Source organism: Electrona antarctica (assembly GCF_951216825.1).
Source record: "Electrona antarctica genome assembly, chromosome: 6".
Classification (NCBI taxonomy): Eukaryota; Metazoa; Chordata; class Actinopteri; order Myctophiformes; family Myctophidae; genus Electrona; species Electrona antarctica.
The window spans coordinates 14,304,130-14,330,250 of NC_136811.1; the positions used below are offsets into that span (position 1 = coordinate 14,304,130).

The 26,121-nt window shown below is 42.9% G+C and overlaps 3 protein-coding genes across 5 annotated transcripts; 2 read left to right on the forward strand and 1 right to left on the reverse strand.

The window, feature by feature from the left end:
* Positions 1-3,881: 3,881 nt before the first annotated feature.
* wnt4b (wingless-type MMTV integration site family, member 4b) lies at positions 3,882-8,679 on the forward strand (the record flags this gene model as incomplete). Its single annotated transcript, XM_079503988.1, has 8 exons — positions 3,882-3,970; positions 4,472-4,625; positions 5,141-5,225; positions 5,608-5,739; positions 6,075-6,217; positions 6,526-6,666; positions 7,671-7,833; positions 8,510-8,679. 8 exons carry the CDS (start codon positions 3,882-3,884, stop codon positions 8,677-8,679), a joined length of 1,077 nt encoding a protein of 358 aa, XP_079360114.1.
* A 1,663-nt stretch (positions 8,680-10,342) lies between these two features.
* cdc42l (cell division cycle 42, like) lies at positions 10,343-16,174 on the reverse strand. The gene is made up of 6 exons (XM_079504428.1): positions 16,062-16,174; positions 12,913-13,017; positions 12,522-12,594; positions 12,299-12,408; positions 11,764-11,961; positions 10,343-11,394 (listed from the first exon to the last, which is right to left on the reverse strand). Exons 2-6 carry the CDS (start codon positions 13,015-13,017, stop codon positions 11,302-11,304), a joined length of 579 nt encoding a protein of 192 aa, XP_079360554.1. The 5' UTR covers positions 16,062-16,174; the 3' UTR covers positions 10,343-11,301.
* An 811-nt stretch (positions 16,175-16,985) lies between these two features.
* Positions 16,986-23,756, forward strand: mlf2 (myeloid leukemia factor 2). 3 transcript variants are annotated; one of them, XM_079503142.1, is made up of 8 exons: positions 16,986-17,314; positions 17,913-18,021; positions 18,135-18,170; positions 18,348-18,401; positions 18,941-19,129; positions 19,593-19,752; positions 20,344-20,551; positions 23,220-23,756. In XM_079503142.1, the coding sequence occupies exons 1-8, from the start codon at positions 17,271-17,273 to the stop codon at positions 23,230-23,232; spliced, it is 813 nt and encodes a 270-aa protein (XP_079359268.1). In that variant the 5' UTR covers positions 16,986-17,270; the 3' UTR covers positions 23,233-23,756. The 3 variants fall into 3 exon arrangements, with proteins under 3 accessions (XP_079359268.1, XP_079359270.1, XP_079359269.1); XM_079503144.1 differs by having other exon boundaries at positions 16,987-17,314; positions 20,344-20,581; XM_079503143.1 differs by having other exon boundaries at positions 16,987-17,314; positions 20,344-20,558.
* The last annotated feature ends 2,365 nt before the right edge of the window (positions 23,757-26,121 follow it).

Below are 26,121 nucleotides of genomic sequence, written 5' to 3' on the forward strand. Positions count from 1 at the left end.
AGTCACCCCACCTCGTGACAGAAGTCTCTCACAGTCTGTTAAATCTACACACTGTTGCACGCCGATACCAGGTGGGCCCTCACACACACACACATACTGCACAAAGGGGGTATGTGTGGCCTTGGACCTTGGCCTTGCTGTCGGTATACCTTCCTCCACCCTTCATCCCCATGTCTCTGTCATGTTTCTAAACCTCCTAAGTAAAAGGAAGGTGTATGACTCGTGTACCATTTTATTTACTGAAAGAGGGGACTCAAGTCAGCCCTACCCTAACCCCAACCCTACCGAGATGCAATCTTAACCACTTTCAACCTGACGTCCCTATTTTGGGGCATGTCATCATAGGAGAAAATATTAAAAAAATTGCAGGCAATTTTTTCTTTTTAGAGTTTTCAAACATTTTCTGAAATGGCAAGAATAGTGACTCTATATAGGCTTGCAGATCAGCTATTTTCGCCACGCGACACCGTCATACGACAAAGCATAAAATGGAGCTTAAGTGGTTAATGCTTTAACGAGCATCCCATCAGCCTCTGTAACCTGGTTACAGTCAATCGGGGTTTGAGGGCCATCTTGGCATGATAAAACGGTCACCAAAGAAGAGGGGTGGGGGGGGGGGGCAGATAGAGGTAAAAAAAAAAAAAAAAAGAGGTGAAGTTATTTACGAGAGAGGGGTGAAGGGACGAAGGGATGAACATAACGGAGGCGCCGGACGTGACAGTGGCCAGCTCATCACCATGGCGTTGCCGTGGGAGACAGCGGAAGACGTCACCGGGAGAAAACGGAGGACACAAAGGGGGACTACGACATGGAGAAGAGTGAAAAAAGGAGAAGGAGGTGGAGGTGGGGGGGGGGGGGGGGGGGGGGGAAACTGAGGTGTAGAGAGGCGCGCGCGTGTGTGTGTGTGTGTGTGTGTGTGTGTGTGTGTGTGTGTGTGTGTGTGTGTGGTTGCGCGCGCGCGCAGCACGTGCGTGTAAAAGGGAGTACCCAGTGAGTATATTTATTCATTTGTTCGTAGTGAACTGGGTGTCAGAGAGTTCAGGTACAGACAGCAGGCTGCCATCCAGCGCCCAGCACCCAAGGAACCGGACAGCTAAAGTGTAAATGTTTGTGGTCGGCCCCACTCTGACTCATCTGATTCAACAGATGAGCTATTAAAAGAGGAGTGAAATCGTTCCAATCAGGTGTGAAAGCAAAGTTGGTTGACCTTATGGGGCCTGGGGGGGAGGGGGGGGGGCTCCTTTGTGTTCTGCAAAACTCTTAAAGTTTGAAGATAGTTTGAAGAACTGTCTGTAGGGCCTTCCTCGTGGAGACAGAAGGAGCATGCTTCATGAGTGCAACGAGAGAGATACAGTTTGCCTGAAGTCTTTTTTGTAATATAAATTCTATTCTTGGAAGTCTTATGGAGCCTCTGAAATGTTGCATCAACAAGGGCTGCAGAAATAGAAACGGACCAAGAGCGAGGGTTTACATGTTACAAGTTCATTTTCATTCGGTAAAATGTATTTGCTGCAAAAACATTATTTATTTATTCATTTGGGGCCCACCCGGGTTTCAATCTGTTCCCCCGTCTTGTCTCGCATGTCTCTCCTCTATCTTTGCCCTTTCCTGTTTCTCAGCTGTGCCCTTCCTTCCACAACAAGAAACCAAAACGTCATTGTAATTATCAGTTTCAAATCACGCTTAATGAATTGCATTTGTATAGCTTCTCAAGCATACCTCCTCCTTCCTTCTGGTTATAGGTATGAGTGAGTCTACCTACAGGCTACAGCCATGGTCTTCTGCAGAAACGTACGTACCTGTACTATATGTGCAGAAGCTTAGAGCCCATTTTAACAAGAGCTCTGACAGTCATTTCAGGCTTTAAATAAGTAACATCCTCTCAAAGTTACAAAATAATTCAACTCTTTGTTTGTGCAGTGTCAATCTATGACAGTGCCTCTGTTGTGTGACCCTTGAATTAAGTATATCAAGTGTATTTTGAGACTAATTCTTTATGTCTTATGTGTGTTTGTGGTATGTATGCACCTGTGGAGAATATGTTTCTCCTTTGCGGACAAATCTATCCATCATTCTCAAGACCATTTTCGTAAGAAAACGCCTCATATTTTTCTCAAATGCACATCTCTGACAGACAGTGCCCCTGTTGCCCCTTAAATGCTCCTCCCTAACCCCAGTTTAACACCCGTGTCCCTTTCTACACCCATCCACTCTCTCTCTCTCTCTCTCTCTCCTTCTTCTCTCAGTCTCTCCAATCTGCTGATTTATTTGCCTCCGTTCCAATATTTGTCAGTGGTGTGTTTTCTCCTGCTTGTCTAAATGTCACCCCTTCTTCTAAGACAATATAGGGAGTGGGAGAAAGGGAGAACGAGAGGGCAAATGCTGGGGGGAGAGAGAGGGGGAGGGGGAACTCGTAAAATGAGCAACAAAGTTTGGGAAAATTAAACATGAGGTAAGGTACTTTCTCACATGCAGCATATACACTTATAGGTGGAAATGCGCTGTGTCACAATATTGTAAGTGAATTGTATGCTACAATACACACACTCACACGCAGTCGCACACACATGCACACGCACGCACACACACACACGCACACACGTGCATGTGCGCACACACACACACATGCAGTCACACACACATGCACGTGCACACGCAGTCGCGCACATACATGCACACGCGCGCACGTACGCACGCACGCACGCACGCACGCACGCACGCACGCACGCACGCACGCACACGCAGAGTTGTTGCACAGCTTAACAATTCAATAGAATTGTGCCTGACGCCATCTCTGGATCTCTGGGCCGGATCACATATTGTGTGTTGTGCTAAACATGCCTAATGAAGAGCATGCCATCATTTCTCAGTGTCAGTGTACTGCAGTGTAACTATTACCCTTCACAATGTTCACCGTCCCCTCCCTTCCGCTCCCTCCATCATCCTCACATCACTCCTGTTGGCTCTCTCTGCCCCCCTCCCTCGCTCCCTCTACCTCCTTTATAACCCATTACACCCATCTCACTGTTCTCAGTGCTTCTTTCTCTCTTTTACGAACTGGACACATCCGTTTTGCTGGGAGAGGGAACCGAGCGGCCAGTAACAAAGAGGCATAATGCCTTCCCCAGCGGAATGACATTAGTTCTACTTTGGAGCCGTTTTGATTGTTTGAACCAAAAGTAATTTAGGAAAGAAAAAAAAATACTTTGGATATGTGGATTTCATTTTCAGGAGGATAACCTTTGCCGTGAGTTTATAAGACCCTCTTCTAAGCATGCTTTTGGAGATAGCACAAAAGAGGAAATTGACAAACGACATTGACACAGTTCACTGAGAATTTGGATTAAATTACGGTCTGAACTGCATCTTTTTGGAGACCACAGCAATTGGATATCACAGGACACAAGACGGGTAAGAGGCTTTGTTATTTGTGGCTTTGGGGGGAAATAAATACACATGAATTGTCATGAAGTCATGAATACATTTTCCTCTACAGGTCAGTTTATTCTGTTACTAAAATGTCAACTCTCGCAACACTGCTGCTGATTATAACATTTATTTTTGATATTACTTATGTGTATTAACTGTGCTGACAGCTATAGTGTAAATTAAATATGTCTGTTGGGATGTGTGCGATCAACTTTTTCCAACAATGACTTCATCTTTAATCTGTGCCTCCTCCTCCTATCTTTCTCATAGGACCTAGGAGATATGCGGGGATCATCCCCAACTTCTGGTCCAGAGCCTTAGACTAACTATTCTAGAGCGTACGTACAGACAGACATACGGACGAACAGACGCAACACACCCTTGGGACCGGGCAGCCTGTTGTCCAAGGACCCAGCAGCCTGACGCACGGAGACGGACAGACCGACAGTCTGATGCCAACTGTCTCCGCTGTCAATCTCACGGCACCACTCCTCCTGCTGTTGCTATGGGCAACCCACCCCACCATGGCAACCAACTGGCTGTAAGTCTGGCGTGCAGGGAAGGAGGAGAAAAGGGGGAGTTTTGTTTGTCATGCTATAACTTTTAAAAGATGGCGACGTGTCTCTAAATCTTTTTCTGTCGCTCCCCCCTTTTTCTCTCTCTTTGTCTCTCTGCTCGGTGACCTTTTCTCTTTTTCTCTCTCGCTCTCGTCTCTCCGCTGGGCCTTCCCTGTCTCCTTTGTCTGACAGTCTTTCACCTTGTTTCCTCGTGCTCTAAAAACTCTCCCCATCGTTACCTCCTCGTCCTTTTCTCACCCTTTTCTTCCATTCATTGCTCTATCCTCTTTCTGTCTCCTTTCTTGCCCTCCCTGCACTTTTTTCCCAGCATCCCTGCGTCCCTTTGGTATCCTCCGATCTCCCTTACTTCTCAATAACACTCCCCCTAAACAGGGTTGAACAAAGGCACACGGTGCAGCTACATCAATTCCTGTGTGAAATGATGAATGTGTCTTGACTTACAACCACCCCATGTCATATCCTAGCTCCCTGGCGAGGCTGCCTCGCTCAAGGCCCGTGTCCGGCGCTGCCCCCTGCGCGCGTCTGAGGGGCCTGTCGCCGGGGCAGGTGGGGGTGTGCAGGGCGCGGGGGGAGGTCATGGAGTCCGTACGCAAAGCAGCCGAGATGGTCATAGATGAGGTACGAGAAGAGGGCCACCCGAGGGCGAAAAAGCTCAGGGTTCATAACCTGGATTCATCTATATTGATATCATCATTGTCCTTTTCATAAGCAGCAGCAACACTAAAATCACTACTATCAACATCCCTATTATTGTCATTGTCATAGCCAGCGTATTCTAGTCTCTTCATCAGCAATAAATTATCTAAGAGCAATTTTCACTTTATTAAATTAGTTCAATAGATATGTTTAGTTTTGAATTCCTAAACATCTAAGCAAGTGGTTAAGTCAATTTAAAACAATGTTATCAATCGCATCCCCCAGCTATAAGCTTAGGAGGGCCATTTGGAACTCATTCACACTCAAATTCTGTGAATTCGTGTAAAACATAATTGGTTTATAGTATAAGGGAGATTATGTGCATAATAAATATGATGTATTCTTCGGTGAAATGCTTGTTTCTCTGTAAAAGGATGCTCAGATTAGAGCCCCCTTTCAAGTTTATTTTTTCTGTGTCTCTGCTTGTTATTGTGAAGTGCCAGCATCAGTTCCGCAACCGTCGTTGGAACTGCTCCACCACCCCACGTGGAATCAATGTCTTTGGGAGAGTCATGAATCAAGGTACTACGTAGGATCGTGGAGTAGTATTAACTTAACAAAATCAAAGAGACCCATTTGGACTGACTGCAAAGGAGACGCACAAGTCAGTAAAGTTAAAATAGTAAAAGGTTCTCCTGGATCAGAGAGGATAAGACATCAGATAAAAAAATGGTAGATCCGGGCACTCAAAGTTTAAAAAGAAGGAACAGCTTTAATTATGCCAACCAGGCATACAGTGACCATGTTTGATAAAAGTAGATATTTAAAATGTATTTTGCGATGCCAATGAAATTGGCAAAATGTCGCATGTGCATTGCATTTAATAATGAAGTGTTTTTGGCCTCACCTGCAAGAAATTGCTCAATTTAACTCTGTGCGACTAAACTGAACTGTACCAAACTAGGCACACGCGAGGCTGCCTTCGTGCACGCTCTTTCCTCAGCAGCCGTGGCGGTGGCTGTGACTCGAGGATGTAGCCGGGGGGAGCTAGAGAGATGCGGCTGTGACAGGAAGGTCCGGGGAGTCAGCCCTGAAGGTAAAGATGTTTCACATTTTATTATACCTTTTGTAGTCACACAACTGCCCTGCATAGCCGAAGACCAGGACTATACGAGTTGTGAAACTGAGGAAAACGTGTTACATTTACTGCTTGTTAAGCCTAATTTAAGCTTAAAGGGCAGTAAAAAGAAATAAAAAAAAGTGTGGGGCACTCTTATCATCGCACATTCCGTGCTCAGCCAATCAAATCATCACAAATGTGGTACAGCAGGTACACACAGAAACACAAGGGCTAGCGTGCCTCACAAATGCCTTTTCACAACAATGTTTTCAGTTCTCAAACGGTTCCTCATCAGTTTAATTTCCTCCCAGGTTTCCAGTGGTCAGGATGCAGTGACAACCTGTCCTATGGTGTGGCTTTCTCCCAAACATTTGTTGACGAACAAGAGCGGGCCAAGGGGCTGTCAGCGGGGCGACCGCTCATGAATATTCATAACAATGAAGCTGGCCGAAAGGTTAGTTCAATGTTGGGGGACATCACTGATATTCATGTTTTACTGCTTCACAAGTCTTTTGTTATTTTTAATTATTTGTGAGATAAGATACAATAAGACAATGTAACATGAAAGTGCATAGCATATGCCATAAAATAATAATAATAAAATAATAATAATAATAATAATAAAATATATATATATATATATATATATATATATATATAAAATATGCAACACATTCAGGACGTCTTAATTGAACACATTAAGAGAATGACTGAACAGTGTTAATTGTCCCATTACTCCTTCCATCTCTCCATCCCCTGCAGGCCATCCTCCATAACATGCAAGTGGAGTGTAAGTGTCACGGTGTGTCTGGCTCCTGCGAGCTGAGGACCTGTTGGAAGGTCATGCCTCCATTCAGGCGAGTCGGCGCTGTGCTCAAGGAGCGCTTTGATGGAGCCACGGAGGTATCAGACACGGCTCACCTCTTTGACTCCTTACGTTTAAAGCTTTATGTATACTCTGTTGCACGACGGACGGTGTGAGTGTCCTTGTGTTGTTACCTTGAGAATGGGCACATTAACCCATTTTGACCTGACGTCGACATCTTTCTGAAAAACCTCATGTTTCTATATCAGTGGTTCTCAATATTTCATGTCAAGGACCCCAAAGATTATATGTAATAGGCCGCCGACCCCCATCTGAAAATATGTTGTTCCAGGGACCTCCCCCAGAAGCAAAGATTTGAGTTGGAAACTCTGAAAGAATACATATTCAAAGATTTGTGCCACATTTTCACGATTTTTCAAAAATAGCAGAACTACAAGTTCATAGCGCGCCACTCGGTGGCGCGCTATGAGCTTGTAGATCTGCTATTTTTCAATAGCTAAATTATAACATAATGTATGTAACCACCAAAAGGGGTTCCCGCTCAAAATGGGTTAAAACTGTTGATGGCCATTCTAACTGCTGTGGGGATTCAAAACTATGAGCTGACATAGGATGGTTCCTCTGATGCTGCTGGCAAGGCCTGGCCGTACCCCTGTCAACATTGCTGGCTTATCCGTGCAGAGGCGCCTGATCTAAAGCTTTGGAAGATCACTCAAACTAGACATGCAAAATAACTGCTTTGATCGAACTATGTTGATAATTGAGCTAAAGGATGCAAACTGAGTGCTTACTATTGCAATGATGCCATCTAAATTCTGATGCCATGTCATGCTGTCTGCAGATTTGTCCACCAGAGGGTGCTGCAAATGCATCTCTAGATTGCCTTGTATTTGTGATCACTGATTAATCATGAAGTGGGCCCTTCGTTGATTTGTGTGGACCATAGCATGCATTGTAAATTAAATGAAATCCCCAATATTACACAATTATTCATCGTATAAATTCAACTGCGATATATATGATTGCAGAGCAGCTGTGTTGTTGAAGACTGACCTCTTTGCCCAACCATGCACCTCCCCAGGTGCGTCTGACTCGAATAGGCTCCAGGACAGCCCTCCTTCCCCGTGACGCCCAGGTCAAGCCCCCCGCCGCCAGAGACCTGGTGTATCTCTCTAGTTCCCCAGACTTCTGTCGCCTTGACCCTGACAATGGTATCCCTGGGACCGCTGGCAGACGCTGTAATGGTGAGAGCCACTCTGTATTTGTATGTTTAAATGGTAAATGGTGTATTTATATAGCGCCTTTATCCAAGGCGCTTTAGATAGATTGTGCATTACATTCACCCATTCACACACACATTCATACACCAGGAAATCATTCAAGGCACCAACCAGCACATCAGGAGAAATTAGGGGTTCAGAGTCTTGCTCAAGGACACTTTGACACTAACTCTGGGGGAGCCCGGGTTCGAACTGGCAACCTTGCGTTTACCATCCGGCCACTCTACCCCTGAGCCACCACCGCCCGCTATGTTTACATCTAATTCTATACCCCACCTACATACTGTGTGTGTGTGTGTGAATTCGAGTCCATTCTTTTAGATCAGGAACCAGTCCTGCACAGTCAGGTACCAAGCCTGTGGTATCTCTGCAGGATTGGCACATTATTTTAAACATTTTAATATCTGATTCAGTAGGATTATGGTAAAGGTCACAGGTCTTCATGTGAAAGGGTAAATTAATTAATTCAAGATAATCACAAGATATAACATATTAGCTATCCGGAATAAGTGACTCATATAATCAAAATCAAGACAGAATGGAAACATTTAACTTTTTCAAACCATAATCCTCGAAAACTAATTAGAGATACGATCAATTTAAAGATTATCTCTTCCTTGGTTTATCTCTTCCATCCCAGGTACCTCTCGGCTGGCACCAGACGGCTGTGAGCTGGTATGTTGCGGGCCGGGATACAAAGCAGGCCGGGCTGAGGTGGTTCAGCGTTGCTCCTGCAAGTTCTCCTGGTGCTGCTCAGTCCGATGCCAGCAGTGCAAGAACACAGTCACTATCCACACCTGTCGAGTGTAAGGGGGAGGGGACAATGATGCCCTAAAATCCTGAACAAACTCTGTATCCCGCAGCAGAAAGACCACCACACAGACCTGAACACCAGACTACAGTTGCACAATATTGATTTAAAGAAATAAAATAAAAAACATTGCAATATTAAGTGAAGACAGCTTATTTCGCATAAGGTAAAATAATTAAGAGTGGGGAGTGCTAATAATTAATCTCGTTCAAGTTTGAATATGATAAAAGACTATTTTCCTGTTGAGTAGACCTACAACTTGTTTTTTTTTTAAACTTTTTTTAATGCTTTGTTTAAATAGGAGAGTGTAGAGACAGGAAACCTAGAGAGTGGGGAAACATGCAAGGCATGACTGGAGTTGGATTCAGACTCAGGTCTTCGCAACCCACAAGGCGTAGGTATACACATGGTCAGTGCATAAACTGGCTGAGCCACCAGGCACCCCCGCAACTTTATTTTTGGCAAATGATTCTGCAAAAAGCAGTTTAGTGTGCATTTGTGCAACCATACTGTACAAAAGACCAGCATTACCGGAATCTTGTTATTCAAATCACATAGCCCTCGGGCCAAGAGTAGCCATGGTTGGTTCACATCATGACACGGTCATGTTTCAGGGCTAGCTCAAGAGCAGTCCCAATTCCAAATTCCAAGTTGCAACATTTATCTGAGGGCTTTTAAATAGAATTTCATTGTTAACCTGACAAGTAAATTTAGGGCAAGAACAAAATAGGACGGTATACGCAGTAAGAATGTGTATACATCATGTCGTCTTGGGAATAAAAGGGTCCTGCACACTGTCTTCACTTATAGAGCAGCAGGTTTATTCAGATGATGTTTCGGTCTACACGACCTTCATCAGGTATCTCAGGATACCTGATGAAGGTCGTTTAGACCAAAACGTCATCTGAATAAAACTGCTGCTCTATAAGTGAAGACAGTGTGTGGGACCCTTTTCTTCTTATGATTCGCATTTGGTTGCCGGCTCCTACGCACCTGTTCTTGTAGGTGTGCACAATGCCTTTTCTCTACAAAGTCTTCCCTTACATTGACATAATATGCAAGTTAAAATATATGCACAAGCAGACAGACAAGTGCATGAACACATAGTATACAGTATACTATTACTGTTGATCTCACCTGAACTGACAAAGCTTATAAAGCTGAAATTAACCAGAACTAACAGAGAATATTAGTTTATTTTTAATGCCTGTCTGTGGTTTGTGTTCAGCATCATAGGTTAGCAATTTTGTACATTTACTGTATTTATGTCTTTTTGCCTTTGTTATGGCTTATTTATTTGTATATCTGGCATTATGAGCCTTTCCTCCACTTCTGACTCCATTAGAAACAGCAATGATTTTGACTTATTTCAGTGTCTGTCTTGTGTTGCGTGTGTCGCTTTTGTCATTGTGCACCCACTACTTTTAGAAACGTTTCAGAAAACAAAATACAAATTTAGTTGTTTATCCATAACACCCAGAGATGTATTTTAGGACTTCTTAATTTACTGGGCATGCCCAAGATGTTGCCATTCATTGACATGCATAGTTTAAATATTTTTCTGGGTGACAGCAATTTGTTTAAATGTAGTGCCTTGCTGCAAAGTTTTTCTTTTATTCATGGTATGCCATGCTGTGCATTTAATTACAAAAAGGATATCTGTTTTGTCAGTTAAACCATTTTATTACAAACATCCTGTGATTACAAACACCCGAAATTTTCTAGCAAAAGGTTATCGTCTCATCATTTCTATCCAGATGAAGATCTATCCAAAATATTACAGCTTAATTTGTTATTAATCACTCAAAATTGGTAGCCTAGCAATAAAAAAAAAAGAACAGAAGATAAAATAAAAACTCAAGTTTCAAAATGAATAACTGCTAAACATTTCCCAAAGATAACAAGTCATAGAATTAATACAACGTACACAAAAAAGAATAAAATATAAATTCAGTTCAACAAGTTACCTGCGAAAGGCAAACTGGTGACAATGCACTTGGTTTTCCCATAATTCACTGGGAGTTGGAAGAGAGTAACCGCTACCTGCCCTAGGCTAGCTAACATGGAGTGAAAATAAACTTGCGTGCCGTCTTCATCCAACTCAAAAGTGGCAAAAAGATGAAGAATGAAATTCAGTACTACTTAACATTAAGTTGCTTTTAAGAGTCTAATAACCGTTGTCCACTAGAGTAGAAACTTAATGTTGAGTGGAAGTAATCGGTTCTTCCCCAATTTGTAGGGAAGCCCAGATTGGCCAACAAAAGGGGAGGAGAATGGTGACAGGCAGGGGGGCCCGCCCACCCAAGTTTCTGTAGGGAAAACACTGCAAAACACTGCCATTTCTAAAAGCTTTAAGAGAAAGGGAAAGAAAGGAGTGAATGTTATGTTTCTCATCCTGCAGATTTACTGCATGAGGGGAAACCACGTTCTACTTCCTCTCACCCTAAGGCACAGTCAGCAATGCATACACGGTAATTGAGTGAGTCTTGGTGCCATTTTGTCTAACTTGCTCCGTTGTTTTGTCCTTTCTTATGATGGCCACTGATCCGTCTCTCTCATGATTTGAATTCATCCCACCCATTTCTTACTCGTCTTCACCTCCACGTGTGTCCTCTCATAATCTATAGCAGACGACAGCGAATTTTCTTCGTTTTGGTCTCTGGGGGTTCCAGGGCTGCCAGGATAGCCTCATCAAACACGTTCTTCAGTCCTCTCTGAGATAGAGATAAATAGGAATTAGGAAAGGTGTGAGGGGAAAGAGATGGGGGGGTGGGGGGGTACAGAACACAGCATGTCACGGTCTTATTTAAATCAGGTGCAACCTGTAATTTTACATAAGGCCTCAGGCCGCACCAGACACCAGTGTACACTGAAGGTCACTGGGCCAGGTGGGAAAGTCTGGGTGGGGAAAGCGGACAACACCCTGAGCCTCCCTCTACTAAGTGCACCTGAGAAAAGCACTAGTCGTCAGCAGTAGTAGACGACTGTGGTTATACAGGCTAATATCCCAGTTGTGTCTGTCTATACGTGGTCAACTTCCCACGTCTGAATAGAGGCCAAATGAAAATAAATTGGTCCCAAACCTGGGTGAGGGCAGAGCACTCGACATATTTGACAGCCCTGAGGTCACGAGCCAGCTTATCTCCACTCTCAGGAGACAGGGGGCGCTGTTTGTTCTTGGCCAACTTCTCCACCGTGTTGCTGTCATCTCTCAGGTCCACCTGTGTGCCCACCAACAGGAAGGGGGTGCGTGGGCAGTGGTGAGAGATCTCAGGAACCCACTGGAAAAGTAGAAAAAGACACAGTTAACCACTTTCAACCTAGTGTCTCTATTTTGGGCATGTGATTATAGTGAAAATGAAAAATAATGAAAACTTAGATGAAAAATAAATTGGCAAAAATAGCAGATCCACAAGCTGACAATGTGTCGATCTGCAACGCAATGTGAGCTTGTAGAACTGCTATTTTCATGCAACATCATCGTACAATTACGAACCGTCAAATTATTGGCATAGGAATGCCAAAAACAAAAATATATCCATGAATTCAAGTCTCCATGGGGTAATCGATAGAAAAAATAGTTCGTTTTTGGGTGAACTATTAAGTTGAGACACTGACCTTCTCTCTGACGTTTTCAAAAGATGAAGGTGAGACGACGGAGAAACAGACTAGAAACACATCTGTCTGTGGGTAGCTGAGAGGACGCAGCCTATCATAATCCTCCTGACCTGAGTGGACAATCAGTAAGATTACGGACGGTTAGACATTAAATAAATGGATTAACAGATTAAAACGGACAAATGAACAAATAGGGAATGAATGGAGAGAAAGTAGAGATTACCTGCGGTGTCAAAAAGGCCAAGAGTATAGGGCTCACCCCCAATCATAACAGTCACAGCATAGTTATCAAAAACCTGTGGACACAAAATAAAACACAATCACATCACCATTACATCACCTAATCAACATGAGTTAGACTTTAATATATTAGCCCCCCTCACTTCACACAGGTGTGATTTTTCTCTTTAATTGTATTATCAAATAACGTCTTGTGATGAGCATTTAACATAATCTACTGTATTAGTATTACTTTATTTTTTGTGGTGTCTGAATTCAACTCTAGCATAATTAAAAATGAAAAAAACAGATTACTGCAATCCTAGTTGTAGTAAATCAGCTGCAGAAAGAAACCTTCCAATGACGGCCGTTAGCATGAGCGTGCGTTCTCTTACCGTTGGCACATACTCCGAGGGGAACTTGTTGGTTGTGTAGGAAATCAGTAGGCAGGTCTTTCCTACGGCACCATCTCCTACCACTACACACTTTATAGTCTGCATCTGTGGTGGAGAGAACGGAACATAAACATCAGGACTGTGACAGGAAGACCAACAGACAGAGACTGACGCAGACAGAGGGGAAGTGAATCAAGTGATAGTTCGACACTACTGTCAGAGCCTTATCTAATCAAGGACATCTTTTAGCCTTCCCTAGTGGCTCCTTACACTAATTAGCCGTACAATGGACAACAGCATTCTCTGATCTAGGGTTTCAGTTTCATTAAACACACACATAAATGCTGTTAAATGGCATATAAAATGTAACACCAAGTCCTTAATAGGGGTGCGAGTTTTTCCTAATTATTTCTGACTTCGACTGTGTCTTTCTTTTCATTTTGTTAAAATAAGTGTTAAATAGCTCGATATTCAGATTGTAATCATTGCTGATTTGCTGTAGAATGTTTGTTCAGTTCAGTAACAACTCCTTGTCTCGCTCCTTCTCTTTTAAACAGAACATACATGTTCAGCCAGGTCAGGATAGTTTTATACGATCAGGACTGGAGACGAAGTGATACAGAACAGGATTTGGGCTGTTTTCTGTGAATGTAATGCTGTCTGCATGCTTGCGTGGCCGAGGAACGCACATGTGGGCTGGTTAAAAAAAAAGCTGTATCTCAAATGGTCAAATAAATATTTGATTAAGGAATATAATAAATAGGCCTTTTGTATTCTTTCTGTATATCAGCAAATGTAGATTTTTATGTTAGACATACTCAGATAATAATAATAAAACACTGCTCATCAATTAACCGGTTCATCGATCGATAAGGTTATGAAAACGTACCAATTAATCGATAATTCCCATCCCCAAACAAACAGGATACAGAATAAATTAGTGAAATTGGAAGTGTTGACACAAAGAAATAAACAGACAAATTTGAAACTGGAGAACTATACATTTAAGCTGATAAAATAGCACTCTCTCCTCCTGATTGGCTGAAATTGACAACCCACCTAAAATGTTATTTTCAGTTTATTAAAGAGATGGAGTTACTGAACAAGAACAAACACTTATTGTAGCAAATTGTCAATGATTACCATCAGATTATATAGCTTTTAACCTTTTTAAGAAACAAATAGTTCCTACAATTTTTACAAAACCCGTCATTATAAAGATTAGAGGGGTGACAGGTGGGTACTGGCCTACTTGGAAATGAATGCCCCACAGTTATTATGTCTGTGTCCCTTTTATGCCCATATATGGAGTTCTTTGTCAGGCATGCCCAAATATGGAGTCTAATAGTCTATGCAGATCAGAACCACATTGTGATGTCAGAACAGGCCAGCTCCATATATGGAGATCTAGGGGTGATGTCAGAACATCAGTGTGATGTCAGAACAGGCCAGCTCCATATATGGAGATTTAGGGGTGATCAGGACAGAGGCTTTTTTGCTGGTTCTGGACAACCGTGGGTCTGATGGACTCGACACCGGGCACTGGCACTGCACTCCCTGTGGTGGTGTGGAACGTGTGTCAAATTTGAAATTGTGGGGCGAACGGTTACGTGGATTACAGATTACAGACATACACAGACGTGGCATTTATAGATAGATGTAGAAGGTAATTTTACGTCTGATAATTATGTACTGTACATAGGGTTAGGGTTCAATATATATATATATATATATATATATATATATAGGGTTTTCTGCTGTATTACTACAGGGAATTTACAACAAATCAATCCTTTAGCCTGGATCACACGTGACACATGAGCTAGCTATTACTGTATTGAAGACAACGACACATTTTGTTTAACCTAATGTTAAAATAAATAAATAAAGCAGGATACCAACAAAATAATAAAACTGATTCAGGCAATTTTATATCCAAGCAGTAGCATAGAAGAAGGTGGAATAAGTAATTTGTTACTATATTAAAACATGTGTGTCAAGGTTTCTTTTTGATCAGTAAAATTGCTAATGGGTGTGATGCATAGCTGTAGCATAACATAGCTGTGTGTCACAATTATTACATAATCACAATTCGTTTGCCTAATTGTCAGAATCTGTTGAAAAACGTTCATACATAAAACAAATCTAATAGCAAGATCTACAAGCAACAGATTTGCTATTTTCACTTTTTATTTAAAAAGAGTAAGAGAAAGTGAGAGTAGAAAATTACAAAAGGCCTATGTTGGCCATAGTATGCAATATACTTGTATTGCTACTAGCCATTGTTATTCATTTCTTTAAGTTATTTGTCATATCTGCCCTGTGCAATTTGGGCTTACAAGGCCTAAAAGGCAAACGTATTTTTTATGTTTCAATGTTCAATGCCAAACACATAATTAAATTCTTAATCGCAATTATTCGTGTTACAATTAAACAAGTCAAATGTCATGATCGAGAAAGCCGCAATATATAGAGAATACATTATGCAAAAGGACATAATTAATGGGGACAAGATGTCATCATTAGAGACACAACGTTGAACGTTACATGTCTGAAATGCAGAAGAACCACGCAGGCCCCAGCCAAAAGGCTAATGCTTCCGATGCAGAAGATATCCGTCAACGTTATTTCAACTCATGTCTGATGATTAATCACATAAGTCTTTTACATTCGCATCTGGTCTCGTTTGAAATAAACTACGATTACAATAAAACAAGACTGAACTGAACCAAAAAACGAACTTCTTGTGCAGTAAACAGGTCATCATCGTAGTTCCAACACCAACATTACATTAGTTCGGGCCGGGTTTGCGTCGTTTTATGTTGCTTCTCAAACTAATCGGTTCTGTATGTTACAACTCATGTCATACTTTAAATAAAACAATAATATCTATATTTACAGTCTGTTGTCAGTGTTGTGACAACTTTCATTGACTGAACAGCGTTAGCGAAGTTTCCAGTTAGCTTGTTAGCTCTAACCTCTCTTGGTATTTTTTTTTTTACAGCCCTCGGTCTAACAGATGATTAAACGTTCGCTTTGTTGAACAGATATATCATATTAATGGACTCTCTGCCCTTATAAATTTGTCTCGAAAACCACAAAACGATACACTGTAACAGTTTTTTGTTTGTTTAAACTATAAAACTCACCGTTTTTCTCTAGACAGGTTAGGTTAGGCGTTGGTTACATCCGGGTTTGCGAATCGCACTACACATTCTGCGCCTGCGCAAATGCAACACAGAAGCCACATTCTAGATCCCATCCTCCGAGGTGGTAGAAAGCCTGGTGAGGCGAGGTTAAGATCCCATAGCTTCGAAGGACTGCCGCGTTATGATTGGCTAGTGGTTATTCACTCTGCTCAGAGCCTCATTACACTGGAGATCCAAATCTATTAATATTATATTATAGTGAATGATCAATGATGTTTATCATATTATATACAAACACATCACTTTTCTCTTGACATCTGTCATAAGTGTCATTTAATAGTTGCAGACAAATGGATGACATTTTTCATACATGAAAAATTGTCAATTTTCATGGACATCCTGAATCTAGCTGCATCAGCCAGCATATAATGTGTGCTTTATTCTTAAAAATATATACTGACATTGCACTAATTATTATTATGTATAGCAGTGGGCGTGGTTTTCTGGTTCCACTAAAAGATCGGCCAATCATTTCCCCATAGAGCTTTACAATCAATTATTTTAAGCCTAGAAACCTGGTGAACATCCAGCTACCATTGAACTTTTGATTCTGTGAAAAATAACAATTGAATATTTAATTATATGATACCAATTACCACATTTAATAAATAACTTTAAGCTGTTTTCATTATCTTTCTTCCACAGAATCAAAGGTTTTATGGTCATGATTCACCAGGATGGTGGACAGCTTAATTGATTCAAGGCTTAAAAAAATATTGATATCAATATTTTTGTAAATCTCTATGGGAAAAACGAATGGCCGAATTTTCAGTGGAACCAGAAAACCACGCCCACTGCTATGCCCTCCATACTTTTATTTTGACAACAAGAGAGCGGAGGAAGTGTAAACAGCTCATTCTAAAGCTCCATTGACAAATGCAATGGCTCTCTGTTTCTTTTGTCACATTGACTTCCGTTTTCATGTCTGATGCAGGTATAATTGGTAAATAACTTGCCATCCAGTGGACGACCAAACCACACGTCGCTTTGATAAGCTTGCATTGGCATTTTCCCCGGGACGGATCAAAGCGGGTGTCCTCGCAGCCTGACCAAAGCAATTCGGTTTCCACACAATCCTACGCCAAGGCTTGAAGACCCGATTATTTATCTAGCTAGCTGGCTAGCATCAGCTAGCTGATTTACCTAAAAATGTTTCGATACTTGAATGACGTTGATGACAGTCCCTTCATGATGTGAGTATCAATATCCACCAGCACGTTACGGTTAACACCGTGTTTTCTCTCTTTACCTTTACGAGTGAGAGAAATCTAACTACATGATATCGCTAGCGAGATAGGTTGTGTAATTGTGTCCTGAGGCAGGTAGCAAAGCTTTTAGGCCTGTCATAGTCCACCATATTGGATTGGCAGTTAGCTGGCATCAACAAAAACATGACCATTTAATTAGACAGGGAAATAGTCGGCTGATGCTCACCGCCGATCGAGCTTTAAATCCCGTTATTTTACCAGCCTACGTTATTTAGAAACAGCAGTGCAGAAGGTTAGGGGTTGGATTGGATTTGAGATGGCTTGTTATCAAGCTAATACATGGGCTTTAACGGTGCTATTCAACATGTGATGTTCACAGTCAGATCATAATTATGAATCAACGGGTATCACCCATACTAATGTATCTTAAAATCACTATGGCAAGTTATCCCTTTCTTTACTAAGCTAGTAATGTCAGCTCCCCCCTCCTGCCCCCTCCAATGTTTTTGTTTGCCCGCATAGGGGGGTTGTTTTCTTTTTTTCAGAGGCAGGTATGACTGAATGTGCATGTTATTTCTTCCAGGGATCCATTTGCCAGCCACAGGCAGCAGATGAGGAGCCTGTTTGGGTCATTTGGCTTTGAACCATACCAACTTGCACCGCAGATCCAACCCCCTCGTCCTCAACTACAGGTATATGTGGTCTTTGTGCGTGTGTGTTCATTTCACAGGTTATGTGTGTCTTATCATAATGTATTTTATTGTTGTTTTTTTTGTATCTACATTTGTTGTGCTTTTCTCATTAGGCTGGTGCCTTGTCTCCTTTTGGAATGATGGGAATGGTGAGTAGATGCTCATTTAAGATTACAGCAACTGGAACTGACAGTCAAATATTGCATCCTGTTTACATGTTTGAAAAGACCATGTACATGTTTGAAAGACCAGTAGCTGCATGTGTACTAGCTGCTGTTGCACTGGTAGAGAATTTTATTTCAAAGTGCTCTTTCTCATTTTCACAGGGTGGAGGGTTTATGGACATGTTTGGCATGATGGGAGGAATGATGGAAAACATGGTGAGTAGTTCTCTGTGCTACAAAAGTTACATTTTATGATTGGACACCCTGTTGAGACTGAACAACACCGTTGGTGCTCTAAACTTTAAGCTAGTAGCAGGGACGCTGCTGACCATTTGGGTGCCATACGCATAATAGGTTTGTGCTGCCCCCTTCGTCGTGGTGCCCTCTTGGTGTGGTGCCCTACGCACAGTGCTTGCTGCGTGTGTGCTGAGCGGAGGCACTGACCAGTAGTACTTTTTGTGAGATAGGAGGTGATACGCTTTGAAGTCTTTTTCCCCCCCCTCAGTTCAGCTTACTCTTCCATTGATTGATTTCTTTCCTATGCAGTTAGACTAACCAGCTTCCAATGAGTGGACAAGCTCGTAGCGCGCCACCGAGTGGCGCGCTACGAGCTTGTAGGTCTGCTATTTTTGAAAAATCGAAGAACCACTGACATAGAAACATAGCTTTTTCAGAAAACTGTCAGGATGTAGAAGACATTTTTAGAATCTGATCTCAGGTCAAAATGGGTCTGTCTGTCTGTCCTTGTCCTCCAGGAAAGAATGGGCGGCGGTGGAATGGGCGGCGGTGGAATGGGCGGCGGTGGAATGAGCGGCGCGATGTCCGGCAGCTCGCCGAACTGTCAGACGTACTCCTCGTCCACAGTGATCTCCTATTCCTCCCTAGACGCTGGCGCTCCCAAAGTCTACCAGCAGACAAGTGAAATGAGAACAGCACCTGGTGGGGTGAGAAGAACTTATATAACTTAACTTATATTATCAAATGTTGGTGGTCGATGGTTAGGGATGCATTATTAGAGCTAAAACCTTGATTTTTGTGCCAGCCAGGTACTATGAAATTAACTTATTTTATGACACATTTTATACCTTTTACTATTTTCTTTTCCTGACATTCATACAAAGTAGAAAGGAGGGACACCCGCACACCGCCACTAGCCTGAGGAAGGTCGCAAGACCGAAACGTTGCTTCTTAATAATAAATGCTCTGAACCTAGCAAGTGGCGGTGTGCGGGTGTCCCTCCTTTCTACTTTGTATACATGCCTCGTCATCATCGCACCTGCTCCAAATTACCTACCGGGTGTGCGGAAGTCATCTCTCTATACGTTTTCCTGACATTCAAAACGAAAGAGTGTCATGTATAAATATATAGAATTTCCTGTCTCGTCTCATCTCTCCATGTCTCCTCAGATCCGTGAGACTCGCCAGTCGATGCGTGACAGCGAGAGCGGCGTGGAGCGCCTAGCCATTGGCCACCACATCGGCGAGCGCGGTCACGTCATGGAGCGTGCACGGAACCGCCGCACCGGCGACAGGGAGGAACGTCAGGACTACATCAACCTGGAGGAGAGTGAGTAATGGAGAGACGTTGAGGCCAAGATTAACGGCAGCAAAACTATATAAAAAATCTTTATGAACTCTGCGGCGTTTACCATTTCAAAATATAACATAGAAGAAGAAAATACGCTTGGCCAAACTACTTCTGGGCTGAGTCGTGGCATGCATGTTGTTACAAATGGTGCATACATATAGCACTTTTATTCAAAGCCCTTTACAAATGTGTACATTCACCCATTCAAACACACATTCATTCACATGCCGATGGTGCCAACTGGCTAATCAGGAGCAGTTGGGGGTGTCAGTGTCTTGCCCAAGGACAGTTTGACCATCCCGGTTTAAGTGGCCGTTCTACCTCCTGAGCCACAGCCGCCCTGAATTAGGCACACGCTCCTTTTGAACCCCACGGGCATGCCCAGGCGCGTTATTCGCTTGTGCATATTAAGGTTTGATCTAGAAGTGAATTAAATGGTAAACCTTTTAGCAATGTTTTGAATGTTGTGATATACAACGGAAAAAAACGACACTAAGGGTGTGGTCTTGGAGTTCATAACCTAGCCATTGGCTAGCTGTCTGACCTTTGACCTGTCATCATTCCTCCCAGCTGAAGCCGCTGGTTTTGAAGAGGAATGGACCCGGGGGGTGGGGCGGTACCCTCCCCCGGGCGCCCGAGGTCTGGACTATGGCCGCGAGCGACGGGCAGGGGGGCAGCAGCTGGCCCTCACCGCCCCTCCCAGCTCCGTCTCCCCGACAGCCCGACACGAGTCTCCCCGGCACCACCCCCCACCCCCTACTCGTCCCCGCTACGATTGGTGAGAGGTAGGACGACGACATAAGCACATGTATGTGGTTTTTGTTTGTTCAGAATCATAATTGTACATAACCTAGATTAAGCTATTAACCACTTAAGCCGTTTAAGTAGCAGATATTCTAGCTGGTAGATTGGGTATTTTCAAACCAAGATTGAAAACTTTGAAACAAACAAAATAATGTTGTCTATAATGTTAATTGTTAAGTTATCTTTATTCACCTGGTGTTCACATATCTTAAGTAAGTTGGTACATCAGACAGAGCATGAAATGACAACTAGTTTTAATTGGATCTTGGTTTTTAAATCACAAGAATTTGCTTTGCTGGACAGAATTTTGTGTTTGAGATGTCAATTTTCATTTTAGATTTCTTTTATCATTAAAAGTTAAACGTATAGCAATAAATGCAACTAAGCGATACAATAACATTTCCTCTACCAGCAATACTTTTAGAGAGAACTTATCGTTCTCAGTGTCACTTATTGTGCAGTGAATATTGCTTGGCTTACTGGGTTATTATTTATTAATACACTTTTTTGCCGGGGAATTTTTCCGAATAGCTAGAGTGCCAAGCAGATGAGGCAAATTTGACTCTGAAAACCCTGCCTTCCATTTCCCCCAAAAACGTGAGGTGAAATCTACTTTGCGCTAATAAGTGATCTCTCTTTAGAAGTGTTAACACTTTAATTGCCCGGGGTTATTTAATCCATTACATTATAGCGCCCAGTCGATTTATAAACACGGACCCCTTTTCCGGACGGACCGGCGAAGTTGTTGAGGTGTGTGTAGCAGCTAACAATAGCCACACCACTCTAACAACGGGAGACAAGAATAAATCTATCGAGACTAGCGACTGGACCGCGGAGCGCCGTCTAACACAGGATCTTTTTTCATAATTAGACGGGATGATTTAGATCGCGAGTTATGAACATTTTAAGATTTTCGTTTTCATCAGCTAAACAGGGGAGGGAGTTTTTCGATGATGTCTCACTCTTGCGCGTCACCGAGGATTGCCCAGCAGGCGCTCCTGGGCTATAGAGCCATGCGATCCGTTCTCGTATCAATAAACTTCGTCTTTTGGACAATACTTCGTCCTGGGCGTCGGGCGTTACTAATAGAAAGGACCGCTAGGCCGACCTGGGCCAAAGCGTTAATATTCTAAAGGAGATGCATCATGCATGATGAAGTCAGAAATGAACTGATGTCTCTTTAGAAGCGTTCATATTCTAAAGGAGATGCATGATGAAGTCTGAACATCGCTGTTCTGATCAAAACCACGGACGGTAAATGGTGCATTTATATAGCGCCTTTATCCAAGGCGCTTTACAGAGATTGTGCATTACATTCACCCATTCACACACACATTCATACACCGATGGCGGCGGAAACCATGCAAGGCCAACCAGCACTTCAGGAGCAATTAGGGGTTCAGTGTCTTGCTCAAGGACACTAACTCTGGGAGAGCCCGGGTTCGAACTGGCAACCTTGCGGTTACCATCCAGCCACTCTACCCCTGAGCCAACGGTACTGTAGATTGTATTTACTGTAGTAAATAAGGAAGATTGTTAGCCCGTAAACCAAGGAAGCTTTGAGAAGGAAAGGACATGGTCACGTGAATGAACAACTATTTCTGAATGACTGAGACCTTTTGTAAAGTAATCGCTTCTGAAAAATAACAGAAGACATGTAACACATTATTGTCTGCTGTGTTGCTTTTCGATGTGTACACTGTAATTGTAAAGAGGTATGGTATCTAAAGAGCACAAAGCACCTTCCTGAACGTACCAAGTATCGCAAGACTTCCCACCGTTTCCTGTCCGCCAGTCAAATCTCGCGATACCTCTGAGCCTGAAACGATACCTGCTGCTGTTTTAGATCCTCAAATACAATTATATTCTGTGCACATCGAAAAGCAAGGGATTAGAAAACGACCTGTGATGTCTTTTATATTCCTGAACCGATTTATATGACAAAGGTCTCAAATAATGTTTATGAGCTGGTCCAGCCGGCTCCATTCACTGCCATGTATTCATTGAACTTTCGGTGTGAGTTTTGGCTCCCATGAAAGTGTCATGGGAGCTGAAAACTTCCTTGCCGTAAACCAAGGACTATCTAAAGAGGACGAGAAGCGAAGCAGTTGAGACCAGGAAGTTGTACATGCACAAATTTGGGCATATACAACTTCCTGGTCTCAACCATAGAGTATATAAAAGGATAGAGACTGAACTGGCGCGAAGCTCCGCCCCCCCAGCTATTCATGTCAGTGGAAGTTGCTCAGTGGTGTTTTGAAGCACCCGGAAGACTGCCGGAAGTACCGTCTCAGAACGTCTACTTCCGCATTTGACCACCAAATTTTGGTGGTCAAATGCGGAAGTGCAACCGAGCGCTCAATGTTAAAGCCCAGCTGCACGGGGTTTCCCGGTCATGAATCCACGGGTCCGCCTGTAGTCCCTCCTCCTACCACTAGGGCCCAGAGCTTCAACGTTGAATAGCCTCACTGGCCCCTTGGTCTCAACTGCGCATGTTTCTTTCCTTCCATGGAGCAACATGGCATCCACCGTACAGTCTTCGCTTCTCGTCCTCTTTAGACAGTCCTTGCCGTAAACCAGGAAGTGAATGGACACGCCCTGGGCATCATAATTGTTAATCAACTCTGTGAATGTCCCACCAGGGGCCAAGCATGAGGAGGGGAGCAGAAGGACGGACGGATGGAGATATTTCCCGATGCTGTGAACCAAGATGAAGAGGGAAGCCAGTCAATGTGACTGGCCATCATAGATGTTTGATATGACTGGACTGTCTATATATAAACTATACATTTAACACACACACACACACAAAGAACCCAACACTTAGTAGTTGCATTTACTTATGCGGTCAGTGTCAACACACACACACACACACACACAGTGTGCTTCCTTACACACACACACACACACAGTCACATGCACACATTCTCTGTTACACACACACACACACACACTGTATATAGACACATTCTCAGAACTTGACATGCGTTTTTTTGTTTATTATTTTTTCATTTGCCTCACTGCACTATAAAAGTATAAAGACATTGCCACACTACAGTACATACAGCTGCTGTACAGTCCATTTTATGTTTTGTGAAGGCACTAGTGTGTCTGTGGATTGAATTGTATACTGTTGACTAATTAAACTGATTAGAAAACCATTAAACATTGGTAGATAATTGCAAGCTGAGATGTGAATTATTTTCTCTTTTCTGAAAGTATGTTTCAGGGATTTGTTTTTAAATCTTTGAGATTATGTGCGATTGTGCGTGAATTATCTTGAATAACTTGAATATTCTGTCATGATTTATTGTCTATCAAGAGTCCTGTTTGCCTCTTGATCAATGCCATTAAGCTATATACATGCTTTGCCACTAGTGGCGTTTGTTTGTTTTCTCGTACATTTTGTATTTTGATGGTAGGAAGGAATCACTGACTGCAATACCCATTCTGACTCATGTTTCATGTTCACTCTCGGATACACTGTGTGTGTGTGTGTGTGTGTGCGTGCGTGTGCGCGTGCGCGTGTGTGTGTGTGTGTGTGTGCGCGCGCGCGCGCACTGTGGCACGTTCCACTGTGTCAGAATATCTGCAGATGGTCGTGACATCCAGATGGAACTCACTATTGGAACAGCCAATCAAAATCACTCTCCCTCAAACGCCCGGACACATCCATCACGTCTCTTCACTCTTGCATCCGTTGTCTTTTTATTTCCCTCTGTCCAGCAGCCTTTGCTGTGCTGTTGTCATCTCCCAGCTCTTGTCTGTCCATCTGTGCTGGTTCCCTGATGCACATCTTCTCTACATGGCATGTCCCATATCCATTAGTATCCTAGTAGAGGGTTAGAATATCTTATCATTGCTGTGTTTAAAGTTTAAATATGGGGATACAAGGTTTCTGACAGCAACAATGATGTTTCTCTAAGTTCCCAAACTAGGTTCCCTTAAATAAAACATCACCTATGCTTCTCCAACATGTACTGTAGTCTACATATGACATCTGTGAAAATATTGTCTCAGCAAACAGCATACATGAATAGGTAATGTTGGTGGCAGCCAGCCAAGGCTGGTCATTCATTGCCACCCTGGGGGTCTTGTTGTGCAGTATGGTATGATGACATAAGTGGTTGAAAAACACAGGGGATTTGGGGGACATGGCCTATGTTCTGTCTGACTGTGACATCTTCTTGCTGACAGTGCACCACCAGAATAATTCATTACAGTCCCTCTTTTGACCCCACTGATTTGTCCTCTATCAATATACCAGGTATGTTTTTTTTTTCTCCTTGACCTCGTCTCACTGCCTAGCCTACCCCGCTTCTCTGCATCTTCAGTGACTCATTGTTCAGTTCACCCTCCCCCGTCTGTCGCACCGCTCGCACATATTGACCCCCTGCTGCTAGCCAATCTCCTCCCTCCTCTCATCTGCTTCCTTCTATCTTTCCCTCTCCTCTCATTCGCTCTGAATCACTTCAGTCTACAGGGCTTCACACACTAGGGCTGCAGGTAAACGATAAATAAGATCAATTGATTTATAATTCCATCATTCCTTTCCGATAGGGCACCTCCCCTCCATTCTCCTCATCTCCTGTCATCTCCATCCTCTTCGAATTGGAGCATTTTTCTTTTTTTTAATTAAAGCAGTCGTAAGAGTCGTTTAACACGCACAGCCAGGTAACATCATAAATTAAAATGTGCTTGCATGGAGCGGGATGACAGGACAGTCATGTAATGTGTATTCATTATTAGCAGCGCTTGAAGATATGTAGCCTAGTCTGTGTGTGCGTGGGAGTGATAGCCTATGTTTCACTGCATGTGCTCGCTCGCTCGGTTCGGGATGCATCTGATCTGTGCCACGGCGCGTTTCATTCCGAAGCATGGATGATGCGTTAGTTAGTGTACTGTCACTGTGTGCTAGGTTACAACTCCCATCAGTTTGCTGCTGCTTGTGCGTTGATATAGGACATTTCATCATCACCAATATGCCACCAAAATTAAAATACCATAATTTAGAACGGGTGCGTTGTTGGAATGGTGTAATCATCGTCAAAGTAACAGTTTAATAGCCTACTTGACATTTAGAGGTCATTTTTCGGTGTCTCCTTGTCCTTTTCTGTCTCTTCTTTCTTTATTTTCGTATATTCTATATGTAGCCTATCTGCTATTCAGAAAGATAAATATTCTCTCTCTGTGTGTGTGTGTGTGTGTGTGTGTGTGTGTGTGTGTGTGTGTGTGTGTGGCCTACATGTGAGAGAGAGACACACATCTCTCTCACACACACACACACACACACACACACTGTATGTGATGTGACTCATGATCATGACATGTTTACTTGCCCCCCCCGTGTGTGTGTGTGTGTGTGTGTGTGTGTATGTGTGTGTGTCTGTGGTGCGTGTGCAGTCTGTGCATGCATGTGTAATGCAGTAATGTGTAGTAGCTAGCTCTACATGTAGGCTGGTAAAAATACCTTTGTGCTGCTGTGACATATAGGCTACATATTTATAATGTATTTCAATGAGGCCTTGATGTGTGTCTGACAGA

Bases quoted from the DNA above. Each gene is read 5' to 3' on its own strand.
- cdc42l (XM_079504428.1), bottom strand. From the start codon at position 13,017: ATGCAGACTATAAAGTGTGTAGTGGTAGGAGATGGTGCCGTAGGAAAG. The intron at 12,595-12,912 runs GTAAGAGAACGC...TTGTGTCCACAG, and splicing joins CCTCGGAGTATGTGCCAACG to GTTTTTGATAACTATGCTGT. The intron at 11,962-12,298 runs GTCAGTGTCTCA...CTACTTTTCCAG, and splicing joins TTGAAAACGTCAGAGAGAAG to TGGGTTCCTGAGATCTCTCA.
- mlf2 (XM_079503142.1), top strand. From the start codon at position 17,271: ATGTTTCGATACTTGAATGACGTTGATGACAGTCCCTTCATGAT. The intron at 18,402-18,940 runs GTGAGTAGTTCT...CTTGTCCTCCAG, and splicing joins GAGGAATGATGGAAAACATG to GAAAGAATGGGCGGCGGTGG. The intron at 19,130-19,592 runs GTGAGAAGAACT...ATGTCTCCTCAG, and splicing joins TGAGAACAGCACCTGGTGGG to ATCCGTGAGACTCGCCAGTC.